The following is a 23684-nucleotide window of genomic DNA, read 5'->3' as shown; positions in this document are numbered from 1 at the left end:
GACTCAGCCAACCAGAGATGATCGAGGCTGGTTCATCAACCCTCTGGGGCCGAACCCCTGGTGGACCGCAGTCATCACAGTGGTCCCAGCTCTGCTCTGTACCATCCTCATCTTCATGGACCAGCAGATCACAGCTGTCATTATCAACCGGAAGGAGCACAAACTCAAGGTACTTGAGTCCTGGCTTTGAACTTTAGTGTCACACTGTTGTTATCTTAGGAAAGGAAAACTATGACTGAATATGTTCGCCATCAACCTTTTTCTTTCATGACTAAGACGAGACAAAGGGCAGTGACTGACTGTGATTTTATCAACGTGCAATATTTACTGACGCAAAGACTAAGATATAGTTAAAAAATAAAAACTTCACCAAAATGTATTTTTATTGTCACTGATATAAAAGAGGATGAAATATTCTCAACAGTTTCCTATGCTTTTCACACCACATTAAAAGTACAGACTTTGAATATTATTTCTGTTGCCCAAATATACATCTTTATTATTATATTATTTAACAGATTTGCTTGAAAATTCCAGTGGGTCCAGATAAGACAAAACAATATTTTTTTGGCATTTCAATTTTACACATGAAATTTTATCGTATCTGACGATTAAGAATGCAGCTTTGCAGAAAGTGTTTGCTCTCTTGCTGTGATGATATCATCATAAGGAAACATCCAAAAATAATTTGGAACCTGTACAATCCCCAATACGCTTTTAAAACTATTGTAAAACAGTGCAATGTTTTGTTTGCCTAAAGTACATGACAAGCTTGACCTTTGCGAAATGGAAATTACGAGAAATTATTGTTTTGTCTAGACTAGATCAACTGAATTTTTCTTTATAATCAGATAAAATAAGATGACTAAAATGTCAAAAAAAGAGACACGGTTGAGTAAATGTGAACAAAATTAAGAGAAAGAACGTTCTACACTCCTCCTTCTAGAAAAAGTAGGCTACAATGGAACGCCACAGTAGAGTCGAAATTCTTACTCTTAAACTTGCCGCACATCCATCAACAGACCAAAATATTCATGTGTGCTTTCAAGTATAAAAGTTCTGTAAAAAAACCCTTGTATAATGGCGCCTGTGTCCTCGTGTCCTTTCCCTCCTTTATGTTGTTTATATATGCAGGCAGGCTGCAAAGTTGTGTTGCCAAAGAGTGTTGTTGTTTTTTCTCAACTTTCAGAATTGTCAGCGGTTCAACTAACAAATTCCAACTTCAGCTTTGAGTGGAATACAAACATAATACTGCATAAAAAACAGCTGACAAAATGAACACTACATCAGACTGCATTATTAAAGCTTGTGTGGCACCTTGTTGACCTGCGTGTCTAAGTTCAGCATGTGCCCAGTCCCAACTTAACTATTCGTGCTTCCCCCCTCTTCAGAAAGGCTGTGGGTACCACCTGGATCTGTTCATGGTGGGGATCATGCTGGGCGTGTGCTCTCTGATGGGCTTGCCCTGGTTCGTGGCAGCCACGGTCCTCTCCATCAGCCACGTCAACAGCCTGAAGCTCGAGTCGGAGTGCTCGGCTCCCGGGGAGCAGCCCAAGTTCCTCGGCATCAGAGAGCAGCGCTTCACCGGCCTCATGATCTTCACTCTGATGGGCTGCTCCGTCTTCATGACGTCGGTGCTGAAGGTTGGACGTTGCCTTTTTGTTATTTGTGCATTTTGTGTCACTCCCCCATTTGATATTCCTTTGTTGGTTATTGAGTGCAGCACAGCAGGTCGGCCGAATGAGACCAATTACTGACACAACCATTTTATTCTTCCTCAGTTCATTCCCATGCCTGTCTTGTACGGAGTATTCCTGTACATGGGAGCGTCCTCTCTCAAAGGCATCCAGGTAACAACGATTCAAAATTTCACTGAATTTAAAGCAACACTATGTAACTTTTGAAGTCATTCTGGAGAGAGATAGTCGATTGTTGAAATGTCATTCCCGGATCGTCATGTATCATGGCTTCAGTTTAATGGTTCGCAGTTTGGTTGACTTAAATGTGTTATTTGACGATTGGGTATGGGTCTGGCGTACCCCGCCACTCGCCCGATATAAACCTGGAATGACTCCGGCACCCCGCGATGCTGCAAAGGATATTTGGTTACAGTTATGGATGTACGGGTGGAAAAAGACTAAACAATAAACTATCTTTTCGCAGAAAGTTACATAGATTTGCTTTAATGTATCACTGCATGAGGAAGCACCTGTCTGCTGTTGTCTGTGGTTTAGATTGTCTTAATGAAACTAATTCATGTTAACAGTAAATCGCATTGCAGTAAGTTGTTTATCACACAGATATTTTTTGGTTCCTCGGTCTTAATGCTCACAAGGGCGTGAGTTCACTTTTTAATTTTGGTCTGCACTCCCAAATTCAAAGCGTAATTATCTTACACATAATCACGTTTACAGGCTTAATTTTTTTTGTTTTTTTGTTGATTATCTGTGTGGCTCAGATTAGACACACGCAGTTGGTTGGTGCGGTTAAATTTTAATTTGTAGGCGCTCCAGATAATCCGTGTAGCCATGACAGGGAATCGCCTCCATATTGTCTGGCTGCCCAGATAAAAAGTGTTAATTGGCCACCAGTGTGTTCCCAGCACTTACAGAACACCTGACTGTTATTTAATTGCCCTGTTTGCTGCTTATTTTTCTTACACTTTTCTTGAAGTACTTTCTATTATTGGTTTTGACAATTATATTTAAATTAGGACAAATGTTTTTTTGGGGAAAAAAGAAAGAGTGTTATTGCACAGGTGTCCTTCTGTCGTCTGTTGTAGTTACTCATCCGGCAGACGTGAGTAACTTTTATCATAATAGATGTTGGACTTTGTTGACCAGCTTTGGTAGTGTTTGCTGTTTTTGATGCTGAGGAGGCGACATGCTGTTCAGCTTAGCAGAACTTTCTGCTTTTAAAAGGCTTGCCAAAACAATGACCTTAAAGATGCTACAAATCGGGATTTGAGAGGATTGCTCTCTGTGGGTTTGACACATTTAAGAACGCTTTTTCACTACATGTGCTTAGGTTGTTGTGATACTTCTCAAAAGGTCAAGATAGATAATAAACAAGTGGGTCTAATCCATTTATTTTTTTTTTATTATGATAATGTATCGAAAGGCGTCGCTGGCAGTAATGAGCCTGCAGAGAATTCTCAACTCAGTGCTGCTGCTTCTGTCAACTTTATACCGCTTGATAGAGTTTGAGCTCGTTGTCTGCCTGCTGTTTTGATCGACTCTCACTGCTCTTAGTAAAAACGTTAAACCCACTGAACACTGCCTATTCACCACCAAACAGCAGACAGATACAGCTAACGACAACCTGGTGAACAGAGTGAAGCATTTAGCAGATAAAGAGACAGACATTTCCCTCTGGTAGAGACCAAAAACAGAGAAAAAAGAGAGAAATGACAGGCTTGAATTAATTGGATGGAAGCAAGCACGAGTCTCTGAATGTGTAAATAATAAACGTGACGATATGTCAATGATGTGTTCACAACTTGTGTACGCTGCTCCCAAGTGGCCAAGTCAGACAGTGCAGACTTAAGAATCACTTATCATTTATCCTCTGCAGTTCTACGACCGTCTCACACTGTTCGGGATGCCGGCTAAGCACCAGCCAGACTTCATCTACCTACGACACGTACCACTGAGGAAGGTGCACCTCTTCACCATCATCCAGCTCACCTGTTTGATTATGCTCTGGGTCATCAAGACCTCCAAGGCAGCCATTGTTTTTCCCATGATGGTGCGTAAACAGTCCAGTTACACTAACTGCGGCAGCATTTTCATACACAGCACCTGAATAAGGTGTTAGCGGGGCTCAGTGTGTTAGTACAGCTTTCATTTAGCCACTGCGGTCAGTTTGGCACCTTCTATGTACACTGTGATTAATATAGTGATTGGAGGTGCATCTTGTGGTAGCATCGCCTTTTCACCAAAGTAGTTTTCCTCTCTTTGTTTGATGTAAAGATGCCGTTAGTTATGAAAGGTTTGTTAGTTACAGACTTTGCTTTGACACATTTTTTTCATTAATATTTTATCAGAAGGAACAAAAACATATAATTACACATTTAACAAAAATGGGAATGTCTGTTTATCCAGTGTTTGGTGTTTTTTTTCCTCCCTGCTTCCTCCCACCCTCTACCATCTCACTTCCAAAAATAGTATACGAATAGAATAATGATAGTCTCAGTAATAACGATCATAAGTTTGACCTAAGAGATGGAAAATTATAAAACAAAAATACAATTAAAAAAATAGAATAGAATAGAATATTTGTACTTTCGAAATCAGGAAGGATGATACATTTTTATCCTGTTTGAACTGAATTATGGAACATACATATTATATTTGTCAGATTTCTAAATACATATTTTACCTGTCTTATATTTTATTGTTTTTTTTTTGTGATCTTAAAATGACTAACATCATACTGTATGCATAATTCATGGCACAATTCAAACGGGATCAAAAAATGAATTGTCTCCCCCCCATCACTGCCATTTTTCTTCTGAAATAATGTTTCGCGGTGGTCTCGACGTGACTTTGCATCTTCATTAATCCATCAAACCATTCACCTCTTCAGCACAGTGACTCATTTTTTTCCTGACGTTTTGCGTTCTGCAGGTGTTGGCTCTGGTGTTCATCAGGAAGCTGATGGACTGTTTCTTCACCAAGAGAGAGCTGAGCTGGCTGGACGACCTCATGCCAGAGAGCAAGAAGAAGAAGCTTGAGGATGCTGAAGAGGTGCTGCCGCTCTCATGAGCAAATAGCTTTGTGCTGTTTAACAACATGTTAGTCCATCTTGATTTAATTGGATTGATATTTGTGTGCATTTAAGCTGCATTTTATTCAATCGCAGGAGGAGGAGCAGAGTATAGTAGCAGAAGATGACGGAGGAGTGCAAGTGCCATTAGAAGGGTACAAGTAAGTGATATAATACTAACATGTACACAGCTCTATTTTTTTTCTTATTTTTTATTCATTCATCATGATTCTGTTGTTGCAGAGGGATACCCGTCATCAATATCACAGATGAGATGTCAAAAGGTTCTTTTGGAAACACTTGGAATGCCAACAGCTAAAGCCAGCAAATCATTGCGGTAAAACTTCAGCACCCTCTTATGCTCACTAGTTTAAGGGCTACATATGTGGTGGTACTGGCAGTAAAATGCTTAAGCCCAAACCCTATATAAAGATAAGACAAAAACATGTACATTTGCAGGGAATGCCAAAAGTCAACTACTTAGGTAATAAAAAAAATGCCTGTTCAGGGGAAAGTCAACATGAAATGTGCTTTTATGGGCTCTCAAGTTAAATAAAATGGGAAAAACTGAAGGTGTGTATGGGATTGAGTTTCAAGGGGTTCAGTTAAGATTAACATTATACTAAGTTTACTTTAAAGGTGCACTGTGTAGTTTTGGGGAAGACATTTTAATGTGGAGAGAAACATCTTAATTGAAACTGAATGAACAAACTGTCCTTAAAGGACAACACAGTTCCATACTGTCTTACTTTGTTTGTATGTGGCGGGCCCTGCCACCTTTCTAGCTTCAAACAGTGCTCTGGGGATCTTATTTTCCTCTTTCTACATATTTCAGAGTTTGCATTATTACCTTATTGATATTGTAAATACTAAAATTATTTTGAATATCAACTCATGAACTACATGGTGCCTCTTTAAAGACGATACATGCTTGGTATACAGTCTGCATGTCTAATTGCATACCTGTGTTTTCTTCCTTGGTGCTGACAGTTCACTCACAGTATTTCACAGCGACTGGTGTCCACGATGAGACGTGTTCGATGAAGAAGACGGAGGTCAGTGTTGTGAGTCTTTGTCCTTTTCTGTGTGTTTTTGTAAACAAATCTATATATAATGTTGCAGTGTATCAACCCTTTAAGTGAAGTCTTGTAAATCTCTGTGCGTAAGTAAATAATCTGATGTCATGAACTCGTTAAACCTCCTGCTGGTACTTTCTTGTGTTGTTACTGTCTAATTTAAGACTTTCTCAGTCTGGATACTGTATCGCTCACACTGAATGTAAACCAACAAAATGTAATAGGTTGGTCTTGCTGAGAGACTGTTTTCCAGTTTTTGTCCTCTGATCAATTTGTATAAGTCTTTTTGTACACTTTGTATTTTGAAATGCCGTCATATAAACATATCCTTCAACCCTTTATCTATTTATATACCAATTCCTTATAATTCTTTAGACACTGGATATGATGTGAAATTAAATATGAAGTGTGTTAAAAGCCCACTATCATTCCTGACCTTAACCGTATAAGAAACGTCCTTAAAAGCCATACATAAATATATAGAAATCTTTTAACGTGAAAAGTAAAGTACACATCAGCCTATGGATGTCTTTTGATCAGCCAGGACTACTTTGATTACCTTGTAATAATGTTTCTTGACAGGACTGATTGCTTTAAAGTAACTGATAAAGGGCAACACTGTACGTTCATCGTTCAAGAACCAAATGCAATAGCACTTTTTTTTGTCAGAATGTCAATATTATATTTATGCAAGCAATTATTTATCTATATATTATATTATCTATATTTTGTGGACTATGTTTGTATCCTAACAGAGAATTGCAGTATTTTGCCTCTTGGTGTTGATGTATTGCTTATATTGTAAATGTCAATTTTCATAATAACATAATTGGTTTTAATGCTTGTATAAAGTTTGATGAATCGTGACATATAAAAGCTTTTACCATTATGGCATTTAATACGCCTGAAGAGTTCAATGACGCCGGAATAGCAGCGTTTATTTCTAAAAATATATTGTATGATTTAATTATGTTCTGTGTATCATGTCAACGTTATTTTGACTTAATACATTTCTATGACCACTGTTGTCTTGTTTGTCTTGTTACTGTCACACATACACTCGACCGTAACAGTGTACACAAGTTAAATTTGAAGTTCCGCTCAATGTTCTACCACACCGAAGATAAAATATAAACATTGAAATATTGTATACTGTAGACACAAGTGTGTTAAAAATAGCTGAATATACAAAATATATGGGAACAATGACCAACAACATTCACTCTCTATAGACGAGTCAGATGTTCCTGTGAATCGTTAATACATTTTGAATGGATACTCATGAATTGGCTGCTTATACAATGACAGTGACAGTGTGTTTTATTTTTAATTTGCAGTCCTATTGTAATCTGTTCCTCTTCCCTGTCATCAAGTAGTTAGCTCTGTTAGCTGTGCAGCTAGCAGTCAGGAAGGGAGCTTGGAGCACCAGCTTTGGGGAGCTTTGGACCGGGATGGGGCCAGGCTAGCTGGTTAGCATGCTAACTTCAGTTGATATCTCTGCTCCACAGTACATGGACGTCATCTCAATTACAACCGGAATTCGTACATATTGCACTTTTAATAATGTAAACTCACAGCGACTTTATCTTTGCTTAAAGGTGATCAACATGATTTCATGATCCAACCAAAAAATACACATTTTTCCTCTCACCTTTTGGGCTTTTTATCCATCTAGATTGTTTCCGTGTGAGTTGCCAAATTTTGGAGATATGGCCTGTGAGAGATGTCTGCCCTCTCGACAGCAATGTATCTCTTTCCAGAAATTTCGACCCAGATACCTGTAATTCACAGTATGTATTGTGAGCAGTTTCATGTACAAACTATTTTCTTTTAACCACAAGAGACTTGTGCTTGCTAGCTAGCCTCATATCGACTGGTAGATGCCTGCTTCTGCACGTTATACGGTTGACAGGTGTAGTTTGATAGAGAGAAAAGTGTCAGTTACCGGGTCATGGTTTCTGGAAAGACACATCAGTGCTGAGTTTTTGAAATGGATCATTTTGGGGGTGATTTTAGTGCCTCAAGCTGGATAGCATGCAAGCTAGCATCCAATCGAAATCTCCAAAACTCAGCAACCCTCACCAGAACAGTCCAGCTGGATAAATAGCACCACGGGTAAGATGAAAGATGGATTAGGTAACCATTGTTTTGTTCTCTTATTATACAGCGATACCAAAAGATATTCAACATTGCTACAGATTCTTCATATCCATATCATATCCTCACAGGCTCGCACATGCAATGACATGATGGAAACACCAGTTATCAATGCTGCCAAGCACAAATGTCCAATTTATTAGCCCCCTGAGATTTGGCCTACAAATAGACTGAAGTGGGCAGAGGTTCCTGCAATCAACAGATGGTTTGATGTGCTGCAGATGACAGCTCGGAGAGGTGGCACATCCCAAAGCATGTCAGGCTGCTGGCTCATGTGAATTACTGTTTTGTCTCGGCGCCAGGAGGAGCTGGAGGGTGTCGACCCAGACATTGTTCCCAACCAGTTGGAGTTGATTGACGAGATTTCATGTTCTTTCATTTAGCATAACCCTCCTTGGCGTAGCTGTCAGAAGCAACACTGAGAAATCCCTCTCCGGCGAACAGCTGACAAGTGACACACATCATCCTGTTACCTGATAGAGATCCCACGGTGCATTTCTCCCCAGAGTGACGTGTTTATTGATTTCCGTTCAGCCTCCGTGAACAGTAGGAGTAGGAGAGTGTGGCAGGAAAAACTGTGGTTTCATGGTCACAAATTCACAGTTATTTTAACAATAGTACTGGATGAACCTTAAAATGATCATTTACCAGTTGATTGTGTAAAATATGTTCCTTGAAAATACTGTCATCCATTAATATTACCATGTTTTTAAAATTCTACTCTTGGTTGGAGCGCCCCAGTACCTCAACTGGTGGATTGTGCACCTCCATGTACAGAGGTCCTTGCTTTGAGGAGGACACAGCGTCCCCCGGTATTCCTCAGCTTTTCTGTCAAATAAAGGCAAAAAAATGTTCTTGGTGGACATTAACAGGTGGATCCTGTGAGTAAAATATTATCTATATAATAGATTTATGTTTACCCTCTGACGTTAATCTTTGCCAGAGTGATCCTCATTAGACATATATTTCAGAATGCATTAAATGTTTTAAAGAGGGAACTCATAGATTGTACACATTTCTTTATTGAAAACTAAATATGGACTCTTGTCTGAATATTAAGAAAAATGAGACCATCTACAGAGATCAGTCATGTGATTGCAATGCACTCTTACAAATTTACGTGAGTATGAAAATGTGGGAAAGAAATGGAATCGTGACGTGAAAGCTCGGTAAAAATTCACAAAGCGTTTTATGATTAAGACACAATTTTCAAACAGACGGTGAGATTTAGCATTTTGACAACATTTCCCTCCAAACCGCTGAAGGGGCTGACAGAGAATTCAACAGCATGACGCAGAAAAAGAGGCTAGCACAGATTGTGAAACATACAATAGCACAGAGTCAGTGTGAATTGTTTGCATCATTCGGGGAGCTGACTAGTTCAGTCTCTTCTGCCTCGGCCGGTCTTCAGCCAGGACACGAACTCCTTGGCTGCCTCATCCTGCAGGTAGGAGCTCACGTCACTGGTGTAGGTGCCATCTGCGTGGCGTCTAAATAGGCTCCTGTGGAAGCAGACACATTTTCAGTCATAATTTTTCAATATGCAGCTGTGTCGCAAAAGGCGACACAAGAGTTACAACCTTATCATTTGATAGAACTTGATTTTGAGATAAGCTTGAGCTGATTTAAAGTCCCAGAAATGGTTCAGATACAGTACCAGAGGCATACAGTAAACTTAAGTAGGAAAACTTGACTATAAATAATCTGATTTGTACAAAAGTATGACTCATTGAAGAGATAACGTAAGCAGAGGGCACACTCACCCGTTCCTTTTTGAGTTCTTCAGCCACTGGACGAAGTCTTGCGCTCTTCTTGTCTCCAGGTATTTACTGTAGTCGTTGGAAAATGTTCCCTCTGAGTGTCTCTTCATGTTTGGAAGCTCAATGGGTTCAGTCAACATGGAGTTTTCAGCCAGTAGCCTGGAAAGATAAAGATAAGGGAGATAATTAAGGTTAAGGTCAGAGAGTAAAGTAAGTAAAGCTTTTTTTTGATAGAGCACCTTTCTAAATAAGAGTCGCAAGGTGCGGTACAATGCAAACATTGAGGAAAAATAGAGGGTAAAAGCAGGAAATGGCTATAAAGAACAACAAAAACTACCAAACAGAAGTAAAAGAAAATAATCCTCAAGTGACACACTCTGTTGTAGGGTCCATCACTCTCATGCATAAATCACATCTTATACATTTCATGGTCTGTCATCTCTCATATACGTTTTGATTTTAATGTCATCGACGTTGCAAACCTGGTTTGTAAAATCTGAATTGCTCGAAAGACTCTGTTCACATTATGCCATTGGATACTTTTGTAAATTGAGTGTTGCAATTACTACAGTTACTAATAGGCAACAGGAGAGACCACATTATAACTTAATGAATTACAAACAGAAGTGTTTAAATGCCTTTGTATAAAAATAAGACTACAAGGAAATACGTACATTAAACACAATAACATGCCCTCTCACATAACATCCTTGCTGCACAAATTAAAGTTACTTTTTCCAACAGGTTTTCTTATTCAGACTTTTCAGTTTCATAAATATAGACTATACAGCGAAGATCCTTTTCCCCTAATGTCAAGTAACTGTCAAGAATTCTTTGCCTGTCTACCTTTCGATTGCAGAAAATAAATTAAACTTGATAAAATACAAAATTGAAATATCTGAGCCATTCAATTATGTTGAAACCTGTTTGTTTGCTTCAAAAGATTTCAACCATGGAAGATAGTAAGAAACGCACATGGAGTTTCGGTCTGTGTCTTGGTCGGGCACCTGCCAGCTGCTTTGGATGATGATGAGGAGCAGGAGTCCAGCCAAAGAGTGAGCGCTTTTCATTGTTTGAGCTTCTGAAAAAGAGAAAGAAAAGACACAGTGAGAATATGTCTGTACAGCATCTTAGGTGGGACATCCTGGGAGAGAGTCCAAGTCTTCTCACCTGTGCTCCTTTTTGTCGGGCTTCGGAGAGGAAGGACTGTAAAGTGCGTTGATCGCTTCTCTCTTGGCTTCTGAAGCTGTTTCATGGTCCCCTCTACCCGTGCTCCTTCTTATATAGTGGAGCTGAGGAGCCTTCTCTCAGGTGACTACACCCCCGTCACAGAGACAGCAGCATATCCACTGTTACTCTCAACCCATTAGTCAGCTTCCGTCTCAGTCCGCTGAATGCATTTGACTTTGTTTGAAAAACAATATAACAGCATTACCTGAGTGGTAAAAGCTGCCACTTTACGTGTTACAATCAAACATGACCTCGACTCTGACCTGACAAATAAATACCGGTATCTGTTCAAATGAGCACGTGTCAGTCATGTGAAATATGTGGTAACACTTAATAATAACCATCATTGATAAATGGTCAATTTCTAGTTTATTTCACTGTAAACAATCAATGAAATTATGTCATAATTCAATATTTTATTGAGATATTGTTCACAAATAATCATTTCTTAATGGCTAATAAATATGGTGAAGTATTAAATATTATTTGGATGGTCATTATAAAGTTAGAGATTTTTATAAACCTTTATGATTGCTCAATAAATGGTTTATGAAGCATTTATGTTTTTTAACATTTTAATGAGGAAGTCCCACTGAGATCAAAAACTACTTCGTAAGTGGGTAGAGAATCATCAAATTAAATAAAAAAAAATATGTAAAAGTAAAAATCAGTGAACTATCTAGTGTGTCTAGTGACACACTAGATAGATGTATTGTGAAATAAATGCACTCTAAAATGTATGAAAGAGAACCATGTTGTAAAATGTAAAACACCTAAAATCAATGAAACCTCATTTTTAATTGTACTGATACCCCAGTGTCCCACTTCATTGTTTTTTAATAGTGAACTTTAACCATAAACAAAAATTAATTAGAGCAACATTATCTAGAAATTCACGCCCCACCACGGATTCTGAGTGCGATACCACTGTTGTAAAAACAAATCCCAGGTGTGTAACAGTTTGTCAGGTGATCATAACATTGTTATGTGTTGAGGAGGTGTATGTTGAAGTAAACATGTGTGTAACGCTGTGATCCGACGGTCTCACTGAAGTTACAAAGTGCAGTAACAAGTGATAGCTGAGACAGAGGCATTCCTGTTACAAGACACTGAACCATCAACATGATTTAGAAGCTGTTATTTTGTTAAAAAGCCACGTAAAGTTTCTTTAAACAAAAAAATTACCATTTATGAATGATGGTCATTATAACTTGTAATCAAGCATTCTCTATACTAGCTCTTGAGGTGAGTTTATAATGTTATATGACCATAATAAAACATGTTGGATGTTTACCCAAAAGCGAGACAAAATATGCATTCATTTTATTTATTTTTTTCAACTGTAGTCTATTCTGATACTGTACAATTATGTGCAAAAATCATTTGGACAACATATGTGATATATTTCATAAATAAGGAAACTGGTATAAATTTAAACAATGTTTATTCCACTTTCATCGGAACATGACTGCAACACAAATCATTATCAACACTCCAGTTCAGTGCAGTGCAATTCAGCTATTGTATGTCATCATATTCACATATAAAAAAAAGCGTTCAACCATAAATGCATGCAATGACTTTTTAGTAAGTCATAAATGTCACATATTTTGACAAATGTTTCCATAATATCACATAAAAATACAAGCGCTCCTTTGAACGAGCAATCAAACATCCATTGCACATAAAAAAACAAATGTACAGTTTTTAACCTGACACTTCAGATCAGATCAGTGAGATAAAATATACAAAAATTTTGAAATAAAACAACAACAAATATGGCAATGTTCCCTATAAATGCTGTCACATTCTTCACATCTATTTGGGATTTAGGAGGCATTTCTGCAGGAAATGACTCATGAGGGCGTAGTTGTGACGCATGGCTGATCCCCTGAGACCGTGGTCCTTATCAGTGTACCACTGAAATTAACAGCAAAAAAACTGATTAAAACACAGACTCAGAATCTAATGTCACAGTATCAAATTATACACATTTTGAAATCTATAGAGTACATTAAATACATGGCAGGCTTTTTTTTGTTTTCCCATTTGAAACGTTCATTAAATCAACACCATCAAGGCCAGTATTAGTCCCACTTCCCTCAGCCAATATTTACCATTGCCTCAAAGTCCACCTGCTCATCCACCAGAGCTTTGGAGATCTGTGCTGCCTGCTGGAAATGGACATTGTCTACAGGAAAGAAAAGTGCGTTCACTACGTGACTGAACATCAAAGCTCAAGTTTCCATCAAGGCAAACAGAATCAGTTTGTACAAAGCTTTACAGGGTTACCTGACTCATTGTCGGATACCACATGCTCAAAAACTGGAAACTATCTGGATGAAGTGACTGAACGTACCGTCTGCTGTGCCGTGGACCAAAAGATAGTTGACTGTTTTGAAGTTCTTCGCTCTGGCCATCACTGAGGAATTCTGTTCAATAGAAGATAATCTTTAAAAACATTAAAATCTGTTAAATATATAAGATTTATTGAACCGTAGTAGTTTGAAAAGCTGGTTGTGATGGAGCCGACATTGTGATATATATATATATATATATATATATGATATTTACTTTGTAGGAGTCTGAGTTGTCTGTGGGAGTGCCCATATAGCGTTCAGTGTACACCGCATCTGCAAAAGAAAACTAAAGAGTTAAATCCACAATAGAACAGTCCGTACTAAACAAACTGTGAAATCTAAAAAAAGAAACATTTTCAGAAAGTGGACCCTATTTAAAGGTGCCGTATGTAATATTCATTGTCGAATTCATACTAAAAACAAAGCAGGGGCAGCATATCACCAGAATAACTGCTAATTGCTGTAGCTAGAGTTAGCTCGTTAGCTCAGTTAGCTGTGCAGCTAGTGGTTCAGACTGATAGCTCGGAGCACCGTGGGAGTATTGCTGTTGCTGTCAGCACAGGAGCTTTGGACAGAGACTGTAGATATAGTTTCTGTGCAACACAATACATAAACATCATAATGTTAAAACTGTAATTTCTTCACTTTTTGTTGATACTTTTAGTTATTCTTTTCAACAATATTACACATTGCACCTTTAAACAGAAATTTGAATCCTTAAAGGGTATCTCAACCGGTTTTACACAAATTCTGTTTTCAGGTCATGGGGAGAACAGAGCCATGTGTAAAAAAGCTGTGTACAGTCTTTCATAGCTACAGGGAAAGCTCTGAAAAGTCTCATAAAGTGCCTCAAGTCTGTCAGGGCTGAAGAGTTCACCTGACCCCCATTAGCCAGCTCCTCATACCTGTTTGGGGCTGTAGACTACATTAGCCGTTCAGTGTGCTATTTTGCACATTTTATATTTGGTAAACAAACTAAATCACTTAAATACAACAAAGCTATGGTTATTCTCACTAATTTAGTTAGGTATATAATATTCTAACTTATCTATCTATATTGTGGTAAGTCACACACAAAAACTATAGTTATCGTTGTACATTTAAAAATAAATAAATGAAATAAAGTCTTAGACCACAGATTCTTTTAGAATGTGTATATCTATAAAATATTTTGGTGTTGAATATGTATAGAAAAAAGTATGTTAAACATTATTTGGCATTTCTTTTCTCTTCCGTCTGGGCCCCTTAGTGGCAACAAGGCTCGAGTCTAGGTCAGTCAGTGCGTTTACATGCACAGCTTAGTCAGATTACAGCCATATGCTGCTCAGTCGGACAACTGCAATTATCCGAGTATACATGCCAGTGAGAAAATCGAATTACTGGCCGAAAGCATGTCATACCCCGGTACGCTAGGTGGTGCTGTACCCATTTTAACTAGTGTTAACGGCGCACCTCCGGCTGACCTCTTTACGTCACCAGCTGCCTCGGCATTCAAGAAAGATGGCGTACGAAGAGCGAGACGAAGCTACATCTTTGTACACTTCGTATATGGTGTACATGATAATTACACAGACTAGGGGCACTCTGGCGCTCTTTCTTGCCGTGATTTCGGAGGAAAGCCGCCGCCGCCGCTCGTCTACTTCCGGCTCACGGCCCCAGGGAAAAATCTCGCGCCTGCGCAGAATGCAAAATCCGATCCGATCCGCTGGAAACGTATACATGCAGGAGTAATGCGACTTTAAATCGAATAATCTACGTAGTGTAATTCGACTATGAGAAATCCGATCCGGTCCGATTTTAGTCAGACAAAGGTGTATACATGCATCTTAAAAATCCGTTCATAGTCAGACTAACGCAGTAATTCGGTTTTCTTGAGTGTCATGTAAACGCACTGACTGTCTATGTGTCGCAAGCCTACCCAGGCCATTACGACCATATCACACCTGACCAAACCAAGTGTAAACCCACTGCGATGTAACTCATTGGTATGAATGAGAGGAACTATAACCAACCATAATATTCCCACTTGGCTACTGGGGCCACTGCTATTCCACACTTGAAGAGTCCAGTTCCAGCACCCAAGGCCATTGAGGTGACATAACCACCATATGACTGAAGATCAGAAGAGATTTAATTTAGTGGAAGCAAAAACACTGAAGTAAAGGTTTGTGAGAAACACAAAACTTACCCAGCCCCAAATTGCTATTCGGTCTTTGTCGATAAAGCCCATGTCAATGAATTTCCTGGAACACAGAAATAATTTATTAGCCTGCCTGGATATCCACTTAATCTAACACTTAAATAATTCCATTTTTTTTACACACTGGGTCAATGTGAAATTACAGAGGTGATTGACTGGTCAGACACACTATACCTCACAGCTGTCATCTGATCCTCCACTTCAAACGTCCCAAGGCGCTTGTAGATTGCGTGCAATATTGCATCGCCTTGGTAACCGCTTCCCCTCCCATCGAAGCTGGCGATGATGATCCCCTGTGAGCTGGACAGGTACGTGCCCCAGTTGAGCTTGAAGCGATAGTCCACCCGCTGACTGCAGGGCCCCCCGTACCTGCACAGGGCAGCAATGGCGTCAATGAACTAACGTTCACTGGATTAAATTGGGGCTGAGAGCTGAAGAGGGCTGTTTACTCACACATCAATTAGAAGAGGATATTTTTTAGACTTCTTGAAGTTTGGTGGTAACATCATTTGGTACCAAAGATCTGTTGGCAGAAGAACTTGGAATATTTACACACTGACATTTCAAATTTAAGTATAATAAGGTTTCACTCCAAATTACAAATACACTTCATCCATCCAAAATCGGATAAATATTCTTCACTTTTTTAAACAGGATGGCTCATTTTAAGCCTCTTACATGAACAAATACATCTACATTTAAAGTCTTCCTCCTCCTGTCTTCACATTCATCTACTGAGGGGGGAAGTTGCTCTGTGTCCACCTTCAATCTCAGTTCAACATGTGTGATTTTGTGACATCACACATCTTTTGGAAGCCAGTTGTGGTCCAATATGCAACTGTGCAAAAGTGTGTTGTGGAAAACTTCTCAGGGCACAAACCCCGAGAACAGATTAGACACTGAAGTAGGACACATCTTGTATCAAGTAGTTAAACTTCCATGTGAAAGAAAACATGCCCTCTGTGGGGGGTCTTTAAACACGTATCGTCTCACCAAATCCTGCAATCTTTAGTGTGCCATACTTCATTGTTGGCATTTGGAATTCTGACAGGATATTTTCCAGATCCTTGTTATCTTCAAGAACGCCAAGGTCTGAAAAAAGATAATAGAACAACTACTGTCACGCTGGCAATTACTGGAAATATTTTTTACTATCATGTTTAAAGCTGTTAACCTTTGAGTACCAAGGCTTCTTTTCGTAGCCTATTTATGTTCTTTCTCTGCTTGTTCAAGTCAGTCTACACAGCACTGTACTGCTTAAAAATGGTAACAAATGCATGAAAATGACTGGATGTAAAGGCAGAAACTGCAGCGCAAAATGTTAAATATTCAGCAAGCCTTGGCTACATGACACCATGACAAGGAACCGAAAGTGTGGTTTTCAAAAGTGCCTTTTTAACAGATTTATCAAACTTTATGAGCATTTTAATGTGTGAAAATAACAACAGCAAAATATCAGAAATAGAAGCAGAGATTCTCAAGATGGTCTGCATTTTTTTCGCGCTTTTCCAGTCTATACATTCACACACTGATAAGAGGCTGCCATGCAAGGTGCCAACTGCTCATCAGGAGCAATTTGGGGTTCAGTATCTTGCTCAAAGACACTTCGACATGCAACTAGGGGGAGCCGGGATTTGAACTGGTGACCTTCCGATCACTAAACGACCCGCTCTACCCACTGAGCCACAGCCGCCCCATGTTGATGTTTTGTTATAACATAATATAATATATACAGTTTAAATAAGTAGTTTGGTAAGCACATTAAATCTTGTCAATTTCAAAATATACAGACCTGCACCTGGTCCCCGGTTGTCCATGAGTTTGTAGAGCGGCAAACCAGGTCCTGGTGGAAACAAAAATAGAAAATACACAAATAGTTCATGGTACGTCAAGTTCACTTTATCGGTGACTGTTTTAGCCCAGATTATTGCTCACAGATGCTTCCCACACACTTGACTTAATGCTTAAGGTGAAGATGCGTGTGGGTAACTGACCGTAGCAGTCCACTCGGTAGTAAGAGGCGTCAGAGCTGAAGTAAGCCGAGTTGTATTGACACCTGTCCTCGTTCAGGCTGCAGGTGAGGCACTGAGGGGCGGAGGGGCTGCTTCCAATCATGACCCTGAGGAACAACAACAAGGGGCAGCTCAGGTCATCTTTCAGCTCATGCCAGGTCATGAAATAAAATTAGAAAAAGACGTTTAGCCATCAGAGAGATAAGAAGACGTCCTTACTTGTAAAGATTTCTCTTCACGGGTATTCCTTGGTACTCATTACTCACATAATATCTGTCGAGAAGACGGTCGAGGTCAGATTGACATGTATTTTTACTTTCTAATATTCTTAAAGGCCTATGCAGTTTTCCCAGGAGGGCTGGGTATCTTCACTCACATGGCATCTTTTGTTAATTTGGAGATGTAGATGACTTCCCACTTCCCAGAGGTAATAGGTGTTGCTTTGCCCTGAACAGAAAGCCCTCAGTGAATACAACACTCCACACCAATCACATGATGAAAGCCACTGAGCAGCATATTTTCTGTCCGGCCACCGAAAAAAGATGTTGGCATTTCACTTTTTCTGCAAACCACACACACAAATTTGTATATGTCATATGTATCGTGACATTTACATTGACACAATTCTCCTGCATTTCTCCATATTTCTGACAATTTTTATTACAGTTTTCCCCCTTTTAGAAAGAAATTGGCTGTAAAATTCACCACGTCTATGTTTCTGTCAATCAGGGGGGCGGGCTCAACGTTTACCACCACACGTCATGTAAAGACTCTAAATATGACTTCATGCCACAGATTTACAAATTTTTTTGACATCAAAATTCCTAATAAAAAGCGCTTCCTCAGGCATGAAACAAGTGCAGAGACACACCTTACAAGCACCTGTGCAAAAGGGTCACCTGACCCTGACTGACTGACTGTGACTACAAAGATATAAGAAAAACATTCAATACTATACCATATAAATATAAAAAATATGTACAATGACGAGGAGCTTGAGCCCAAAATTTCACACATTAAGATAATTAATGTTGATGGGAGCATCATTTAGTGTGCAATTTGAAAAAATGTAAAGTTTCAACATATCAGTGGTTTGCAGAAACGTGCCTTACTGACATTAATTTTGGCCGTAGGGTTGTTTTTTTCCACAGATATAATCAAAAAAAGACTTACATCTTTCACATAATGAATGTGTTTGTATCCCTTAGCATCACTCATCACTTTGTAGAAGCAGAGATTGTCTTGGGCGAAGAAAATAGGTAGGGGCACGTACTGGAGAAGGGTGGTATTTCATAATCAGACACCAAACCGAACCATTATTTGCTGATTAATAATCTACTGTGGTGACGTTAAAGGACTTACATGGCCGACCCAGCCTGTCTTGCTTGTTTGCTCAAATTTCTACAGAGAGAAGGGATTAATTAACACAAAGTCAGTACATCTGTGATTCTGTAGATGATCAAACTGGAAACGGACAGGTATGCGGAGAGGTGACAGATACCTGTTTTTCTCTCCAGTTGCTTCCATCGAAGTCATAGATCTGTACGACCACGTAATTCTGTTTTCTTGTGAGCCACTGCACAGCGACGCGCTCGTCTGTGGGCCAGGTCACTGAGCACAAAATGTGATCACTGAGCAAAAGGCAACAGAAAGTGACAAGGTTTTTCACGTCAGACAGAACATGAGGATGCTGTATTTGCCTCATTTTTGATTATTTGAGAGATGCTGTACTGACGAACTGAAGAATATACAGACCCAGAAGCGACAGAAGCAGGGGCGACCACCTGAGTACGACGGGATGGATTGGTGGTATCGACAACAAACAGTTTGACCTTGGTGAGGGGAGATCCAGCCTGATCCAAATACACAGGAAATGTGGAATTAGTGATAATGATAAAGTACCACGAGAGTGTGAGGAATTATTACTACCAGTGCAGAATAAGTGTCCCACCTTTGGGTACGGAAAAATCACTGTCTCAGGGTACTGCTCGGATCCAAACCAGGAAAACTCCACTTTGTGAACGTCTGTATCATTAAACTCTACGTAGGCCAAGTACTTTCCAGTCGATGACCACCATATCGCCCCATTTGACGCAAACACTTCCTCTGAAATTGTTGGAGAAAAAAAACTGTAACCATCTTCCGTGAGGAGGTGTATGAGTAAATGCACACGTCTGGATAAAAGTGAGTGTTACGTACCCTCATATACCCAGTCAGGGACTCCATTTTGGATCTCGTTCTTTTTCCCGTTGTGGGTCACTTGTACAGTTTCAGCATTGACATTGGATTTGATGAAAATGTTGTAGTCCGTGATGTAAGCCTGAAAAACAAAAAATGCGGTCAATTGGTTTTGATGAGCAACGAGTAACTAAAGCTATCAATTCCATTTAGTGAGTATAAATTACAATATCTTCCTCCAAGATATAGAGGAGTGTAAGTAAAAAAAGCAGCAGAAAATACTCACTTAAAGCATGAAGTGCCATACTTGTAAATGTAATCAGTTACACTCCATCAAAGCTATCAAACACAGTTTCTACAGAAGTCTTGGGTTAGGGTTAGGTCTTATTTATTTGGCAAAATGTTTTCATTTGGCCTCACATACCGAGGCAGCATGTTTCAAAGCTGGTGAATTTGCAGCAGCTGTAACACTGTTCACTCCAACTGAATGTGAAGACAAGGCCTTGTGATAACATGGTGCACACTTACATATTTGTTTCCCGTTGGGGCCCAGGCAAAGTACTGCACAGTGGTGGGAAGAGTCGCAGGCATCACAAATTTCCTGGAAAGACATATGAAAATAAATTAAGGTGATACCGAGTACATCGCTGCCTGTTAGTCCACAGGATTTCGCATGATGTCTGGCAGTTTGTGAAAGACTTACGAGCTCTCCCTGTCGTAGATGGAGTAAGAGGCCGTGTACGAATGTCTCCATTTCTGTCGGATTAAAAACACAAAAACTAAGACTTTGTTATCAAGTCTTCTACAGTCAAACTTAAAGGTGCACTGTGTAGTTCTAAACTAACTAAATAAACAAACTCTCTTTGTTTTCATGACTGAATAAACAAACTGACCATAAAGGACAACACAGCTTCATACTGTTTTACTTTAATTATATGTGGCGGACCCTGCCACCTCTCTAGTTTCAAACAGTGTTCTGGGGACTTTATTTTCCTCTGAGAACAGCTTGTTTATTCAGTTACGGACAAAATAAACATTTGTGAGCATGTATTTTTCCTCGTTAATATTGTAAATATTAAAATTCAGAGTTTCGATTTCTTCTCGGCAACGACATAGTGGCCCTTTAAGGTGACACTTGTCTGTAACTACTGTAAGAACAAACATTAAGAGGGAGTTTCTTACCTTTGTGTAATTGCTCTCAAACGCGATGTATTTATAATCACCTGACAACAAGTAACCTGAGGCATCCACTTGAGCCTACAATGAGAAACAGTTATAGAATATCAGCTATTATTCAGCACTGACGAAATCATATACATAATTACAAAATGTGAAAATAAATAATGTATATTACAAAGGTTGAATTGCTCAGATATAGAGACTGCTGTTTTGTTTCAGCGTTGTAGAGGAAGAGATTCCCGTCTCTGTCTTTATGCAGATACTCCTTGTCTGCAGATGTAAAGGACAATAAATATGCTTGTGAGAGATTTGCACACGACATTGAGAGTCATGTGTCAATGAAGGTGATTTGAGTGACGGGTGATACCTGATATCCAGTACACATTGAAGGATTTCCACCTAATGGTGTCATTGAAGTAATCTTCAAAGGTGTACGGCCGCTTGGCCCCACCAGACTCTGAAACGTTGGAAAAGTCATTTTTATCATTAGTGTTATTATCATTATTATAAGTTTGATTATCATTATCTTATTATATTATATTATATTATATTATATTATATTATATTATATTATATTATTATTATATCATTGATGTTGTTATTAATATTAATGTTATTATTACTGTTATTGTTGTTATTATTACTATTATGATTATAATTATTGTTGGGTGGCTGTGGCTCAGGGGTAGAGCCTGTGTCTTGCTATCAGAAGGTTGCTGATTCAACTCCCCTGGTCTGCGTGTCCTCGGGCAAGATACTGAACCCCAAGTGTTCAGTGTATGAATGTATGCATGAAATTAAGAAGTAAGTTGCTTTGGACAAAAGTGTCTGATAAATGTAAAATTGTTGTTATTATTATTTTTATGGATGCTGTTATTATCATCATCATTATTATTATTATTTGAATTTACTTTGCACCAGAACCTTGTTGCCTGTATTAATAATAATGACAAAAAAAATAATAAAACATATATAGTCTTATAAAACTTATCCAGCTGTGCGTCACGCGGGGGCGCTATTATTGCAACTTCCTGCTGCCTGCTATTAACGATATCAGACGCAGGCGGAACTTCACAACCTACTTGAATCACATTGTGATTGTTCATTCACAAGTTTGTCCCTGAATCTATCTAAAGAACGAAGGCTGCGGACAGAAACGAAAGAACCAAAACACAAAATGTCTAAAATGAATCAATCATGCGCGTAAAATCTGTTCACAAAACAACATTTTTTTTTCAGGTTGTGCCACAAGGTGTTTTTGATTATTTCCACGGCGAACAGGAACACACACACACACACACACACACACACACTTACTGCCGGAGAAGTACACCGCGGGGATCGTTATTAACGTGATGACGACAGCCGCCCCGACCACCCCCCACATCACCTTGCTGCAGCCCTGCGAGAGGTGACAGGAAAGTTAGGGAAACATCCTCTGACATCACAACAACACACATGCTGACACCGCAGCTCCTCACACTGGCGTCCAGACAGCTCCACTCAGTCCACACTGACTAATCCTGCATTTACTACTGTTGTCTTTCCTATTTCAGAACTTTTTTTTTTTTGTCTCCTCTCCTGAGCGGCTGGTGGTGGATCGATTACTGACCATGGTGATGATGATGAAGAAGAAGAAGAAAAGGAGGAGGAGAAGGAGGAGGAGGTCGCCGTGCAGCTCTCAATTCTTTAATAATCCTCGCAGGTCGCTGATGTGAAGTTTGGAGTGACTTGTTGGAGAAGCAGCCTGGTCAGCATTCTCTCCTCACCACAGCTCCTCACAATGGCAGAACACTGGAAAAGATCCGTCCGACTCGAGCAGGAGCAGCTTCTCACACGTCCCGCTGCATTCCTGAGAGCAGTCCGGCAGCAGACAGACAGACAGACAGACAGACAGAGATGCCTCCTGAAGTCAGCAGTCTGCTGCACAAGTTTCCAGGAGCGCACGACTCACTGCTGCTACTTAGGAAGTGGCTTTTTTTTTTTTTTTTTTTTTTTTTACCGAGAGGCGCAACTAGTCCTCGACTCAGTGAGAAAACAGGAAGACCTCCCTGCTCAATCCAACATGTGCTCCTCTTTTCATATTTTCCACTTGTACAGTCATCCAGAATGAGTGCTGGATGTAACGAAGTACAATTACTTTAATTTAATTCTACTCTGCTATCTCAGAGAGAAGTATTAGTCTTTGTACTCCACTATATTTGTTAGACAGACTTAGGTACTCCGCAGATTACCAGTGTTCACACCCTTCATGTCCATGTACTTTCAAATGAGGGCACTTTGAGTTTCCCCTTGATGAAATTCCTCTATGCACACAAACAAATGATTACAATGAAACACTGAATGGATGTATTTCAGTTTTCATGTTATTCAATTTCACAAGTTCTACATTAAGTATAACAGACAGATAGATAGATAGTGGTTTAGCTTGAAAATGCATCGTGACAAAGCTGAGAACTTTTCTGAACTCGTGAAAAGTTTCTTACACACTCGGTTCACACAGAGGACAGCTACGCCTCTGACACATGATTCATGATTCTTTGCTTTAATTTAAACTACCTGACAGTGTATAAAAATAGCTGAAATGAGCCTTAAATCTAAAGCAGCTAAATGCAACATTAAAGGGGCTCTGTGGAGCTTTATGTGTTGCCCTGGTGGTCGGCCATTAGCTTATGTTGGTGCACTACTGTTGCCTCAGTAACTAGCCTCCAAAACTCATACAGAGTAAAAGTTAAGATAAAAAAAAAACTGCTAATGAACTCTGA

General features: G+C 39.4%; 3 protein-coding genes across 8 annotated transcripts in view; 1 reads left to right on the top strand and 2 right to left on the bottom strand.

Annotated features, from left to right (window-relative positions):
- slc4a10b (solute carrier family 4 member 10b) overlaps nucleotides 1-6868 on the top strand; it is a 31207-nt gene extending 24339 nt beyond the window's left edge. For all 5 annotated transcript variants that reach the window (XM_030429136.1, XM_030429134.1, XM_030429138.1 and 2 more), the window contains 8 exons: nucleotides 8-169; nucleotides 1392-1643; nucleotides 1782-1850; nucleotides 3574-3747; nucleotides 4629-4748; nucleotides 4864-4928; nucleotides 5011-5104; nucleotides 5758-6868. In XM_030429136.1, coding sequence (XP_030284996.1) covers nucleotides 8-169; nucleotides 1392-1643; nucleotides 1782-1850; nucleotides 3574-3747; nucleotides 4629-4748; nucleotides 4864-4928; nucleotides 5011-5086 — 918 coding nt within the window. In that variant the 3' untranslated portion in view covers nucleotides 5087-5104; nucleotides 5758-6868. The remainder of the gene's footprint in view (nucleotides 1-7; nucleotides 170-1391; nucleotides 1644-1781; nucleotides 1851-3573; nucleotides 3748-4628; nucleotides 4749-4863; nucleotides 4929-5010; nucleotides 5105-5757) is intronic.
- Nucleotides 6869-9166: 2298 nt separating this feature from the next.
- gcgb (glucagon b) lies at nucleotides 9167-11008 on the bottom strand. Its single transcript, XM_030429139.1, has 4 exons — nucleotides 10931-11008; nucleotides 10736-10841; nucleotides 9764-9919; nucleotides 9167-9502 (listed from the first exon to the last, which is right to left on the bottom strand). Exons 2-4 carry the CDS (start codon nucleotides 10828-10830, stop codon nucleotides 9382-9384), a joined length of 372 nt encoding a protein of 123 aa, XP_030284999.1. The 5' UTR covers nucleotides 10831-10841; nucleotides 10931-11008; the 3' UTR covers nucleotides 9167-9381.
- A 1409-nt stretch (nucleotides 11009-12417) lies between these two features.
- Nucleotides 12418-22869, bottom strand: fap (fibroblast activation protein, alpha). 2 transcript variants are annotated; one of them, XM_030427371.1, is made up of 26 exons: nucleotides 22532-22869; nucleotides 22237-22321; nucleotides 21287-21376; nucleotides 21095-21189; nucleotides 20923-20997; nucleotides 20444-20496; nucleotides 20269-20341; nucleotides 19762-19882; nucleotides 19514-19668; nucleotides 19318-19415; nucleotides 19064-19193; nucleotides 18925-18963; nucleotides 18736-18834; nucleotides 17939-18009; nucleotides 17782-17835; nucleotides 17545-17669; nucleotides 17343-17393; nucleotides 16544-16642; nucleotides 16004-16073; nucleotides 15725-15919; nucleotides 15539-15593; nucleotides 15363-15462; nucleotides 13565-13623; nucleotides 13350-13422; nucleotides 13108-13181; nucleotides 12418-12910 (listed from the first exon to the last, which is right to left on the bottom strand). In XM_030427371.1, exons 1-26 carry the CDS (start codon nucleotides 22532-22534, stop codon nucleotides 12809-12811), a joined length of 2244 nt encoding a protein of 747 aa, XP_030283231.1. In that variant the 5' UTR covers nucleotides 22535-22869; the 3' UTR covers nucleotides 12418-12808. The 2 variants fall into 2 exon arrangements, with proteins under 2 accessions (XP_030283231.1, XP_030283232.1); XM_030427372.1 differs by lacking the exons at nucleotides 12418-12910; nucleotides 13108-13181 and having other exon boundaries at nucleotides 13350-13441.
- Nucleotides 22870-23684: the final 815 nt, after the last annotated feature.

Source organism: Sparus aurata, chromosome 9 (genome assembly GCF_900880675.1).
Source record: "Sparus aurata chromosome 9, fSpaAur1.1, whole genome shotgun sequence".
Lineage (NCBI taxonomy): Eukaryota > Metazoa > Chordata > Actinopteri > Spariformes > Sparidae > Sparus > Sparus aurata.
This window is presented reverse-complemented; position numbering and strand designations above follow the sequence as displayed.

Bases quoted from the DNA above. Each gene is read 5' to 3' on its own strand.
- fap (XM_030427371.1), bottom strand. The intron at 16,643-17,342 runs GTCTGTATATTT...ATCTTTTTTCAG, and splicing joins CAACCGGGGACCAGGTGCAG to ACCTTGGCGTTCTTGAAGAT. The intron at 13,182-13,349 runs GTACGTTCAGTC...TCTTTCCTGTAG, and splicing joins GGTCCACGGCACAGCAGACG to ACAATGTCCATTTCCAGCAG.
- gcgb (XM_030429139.1), bottom strand. From the start codon at position 10,830: ATGAAAAGCGCTCACTCTTTGGCTGGACTCCTGCTCCTCATCATCATC. The intron at 9,920-10,735 runs GTGCGTTTCTTA...TTATCTTTCCAG, and splicing joins GACACAGACCGAAACTCCAT to GCTACTGGCTGAAAACTCCA. The intron at 9,503-9,763 runs GTGAGTGTGCCC...CTGCTTCCACAG, and splicing joins AAGAACTCAAAAAGGAACGG to GAGCCTATTTAGACGCCACG.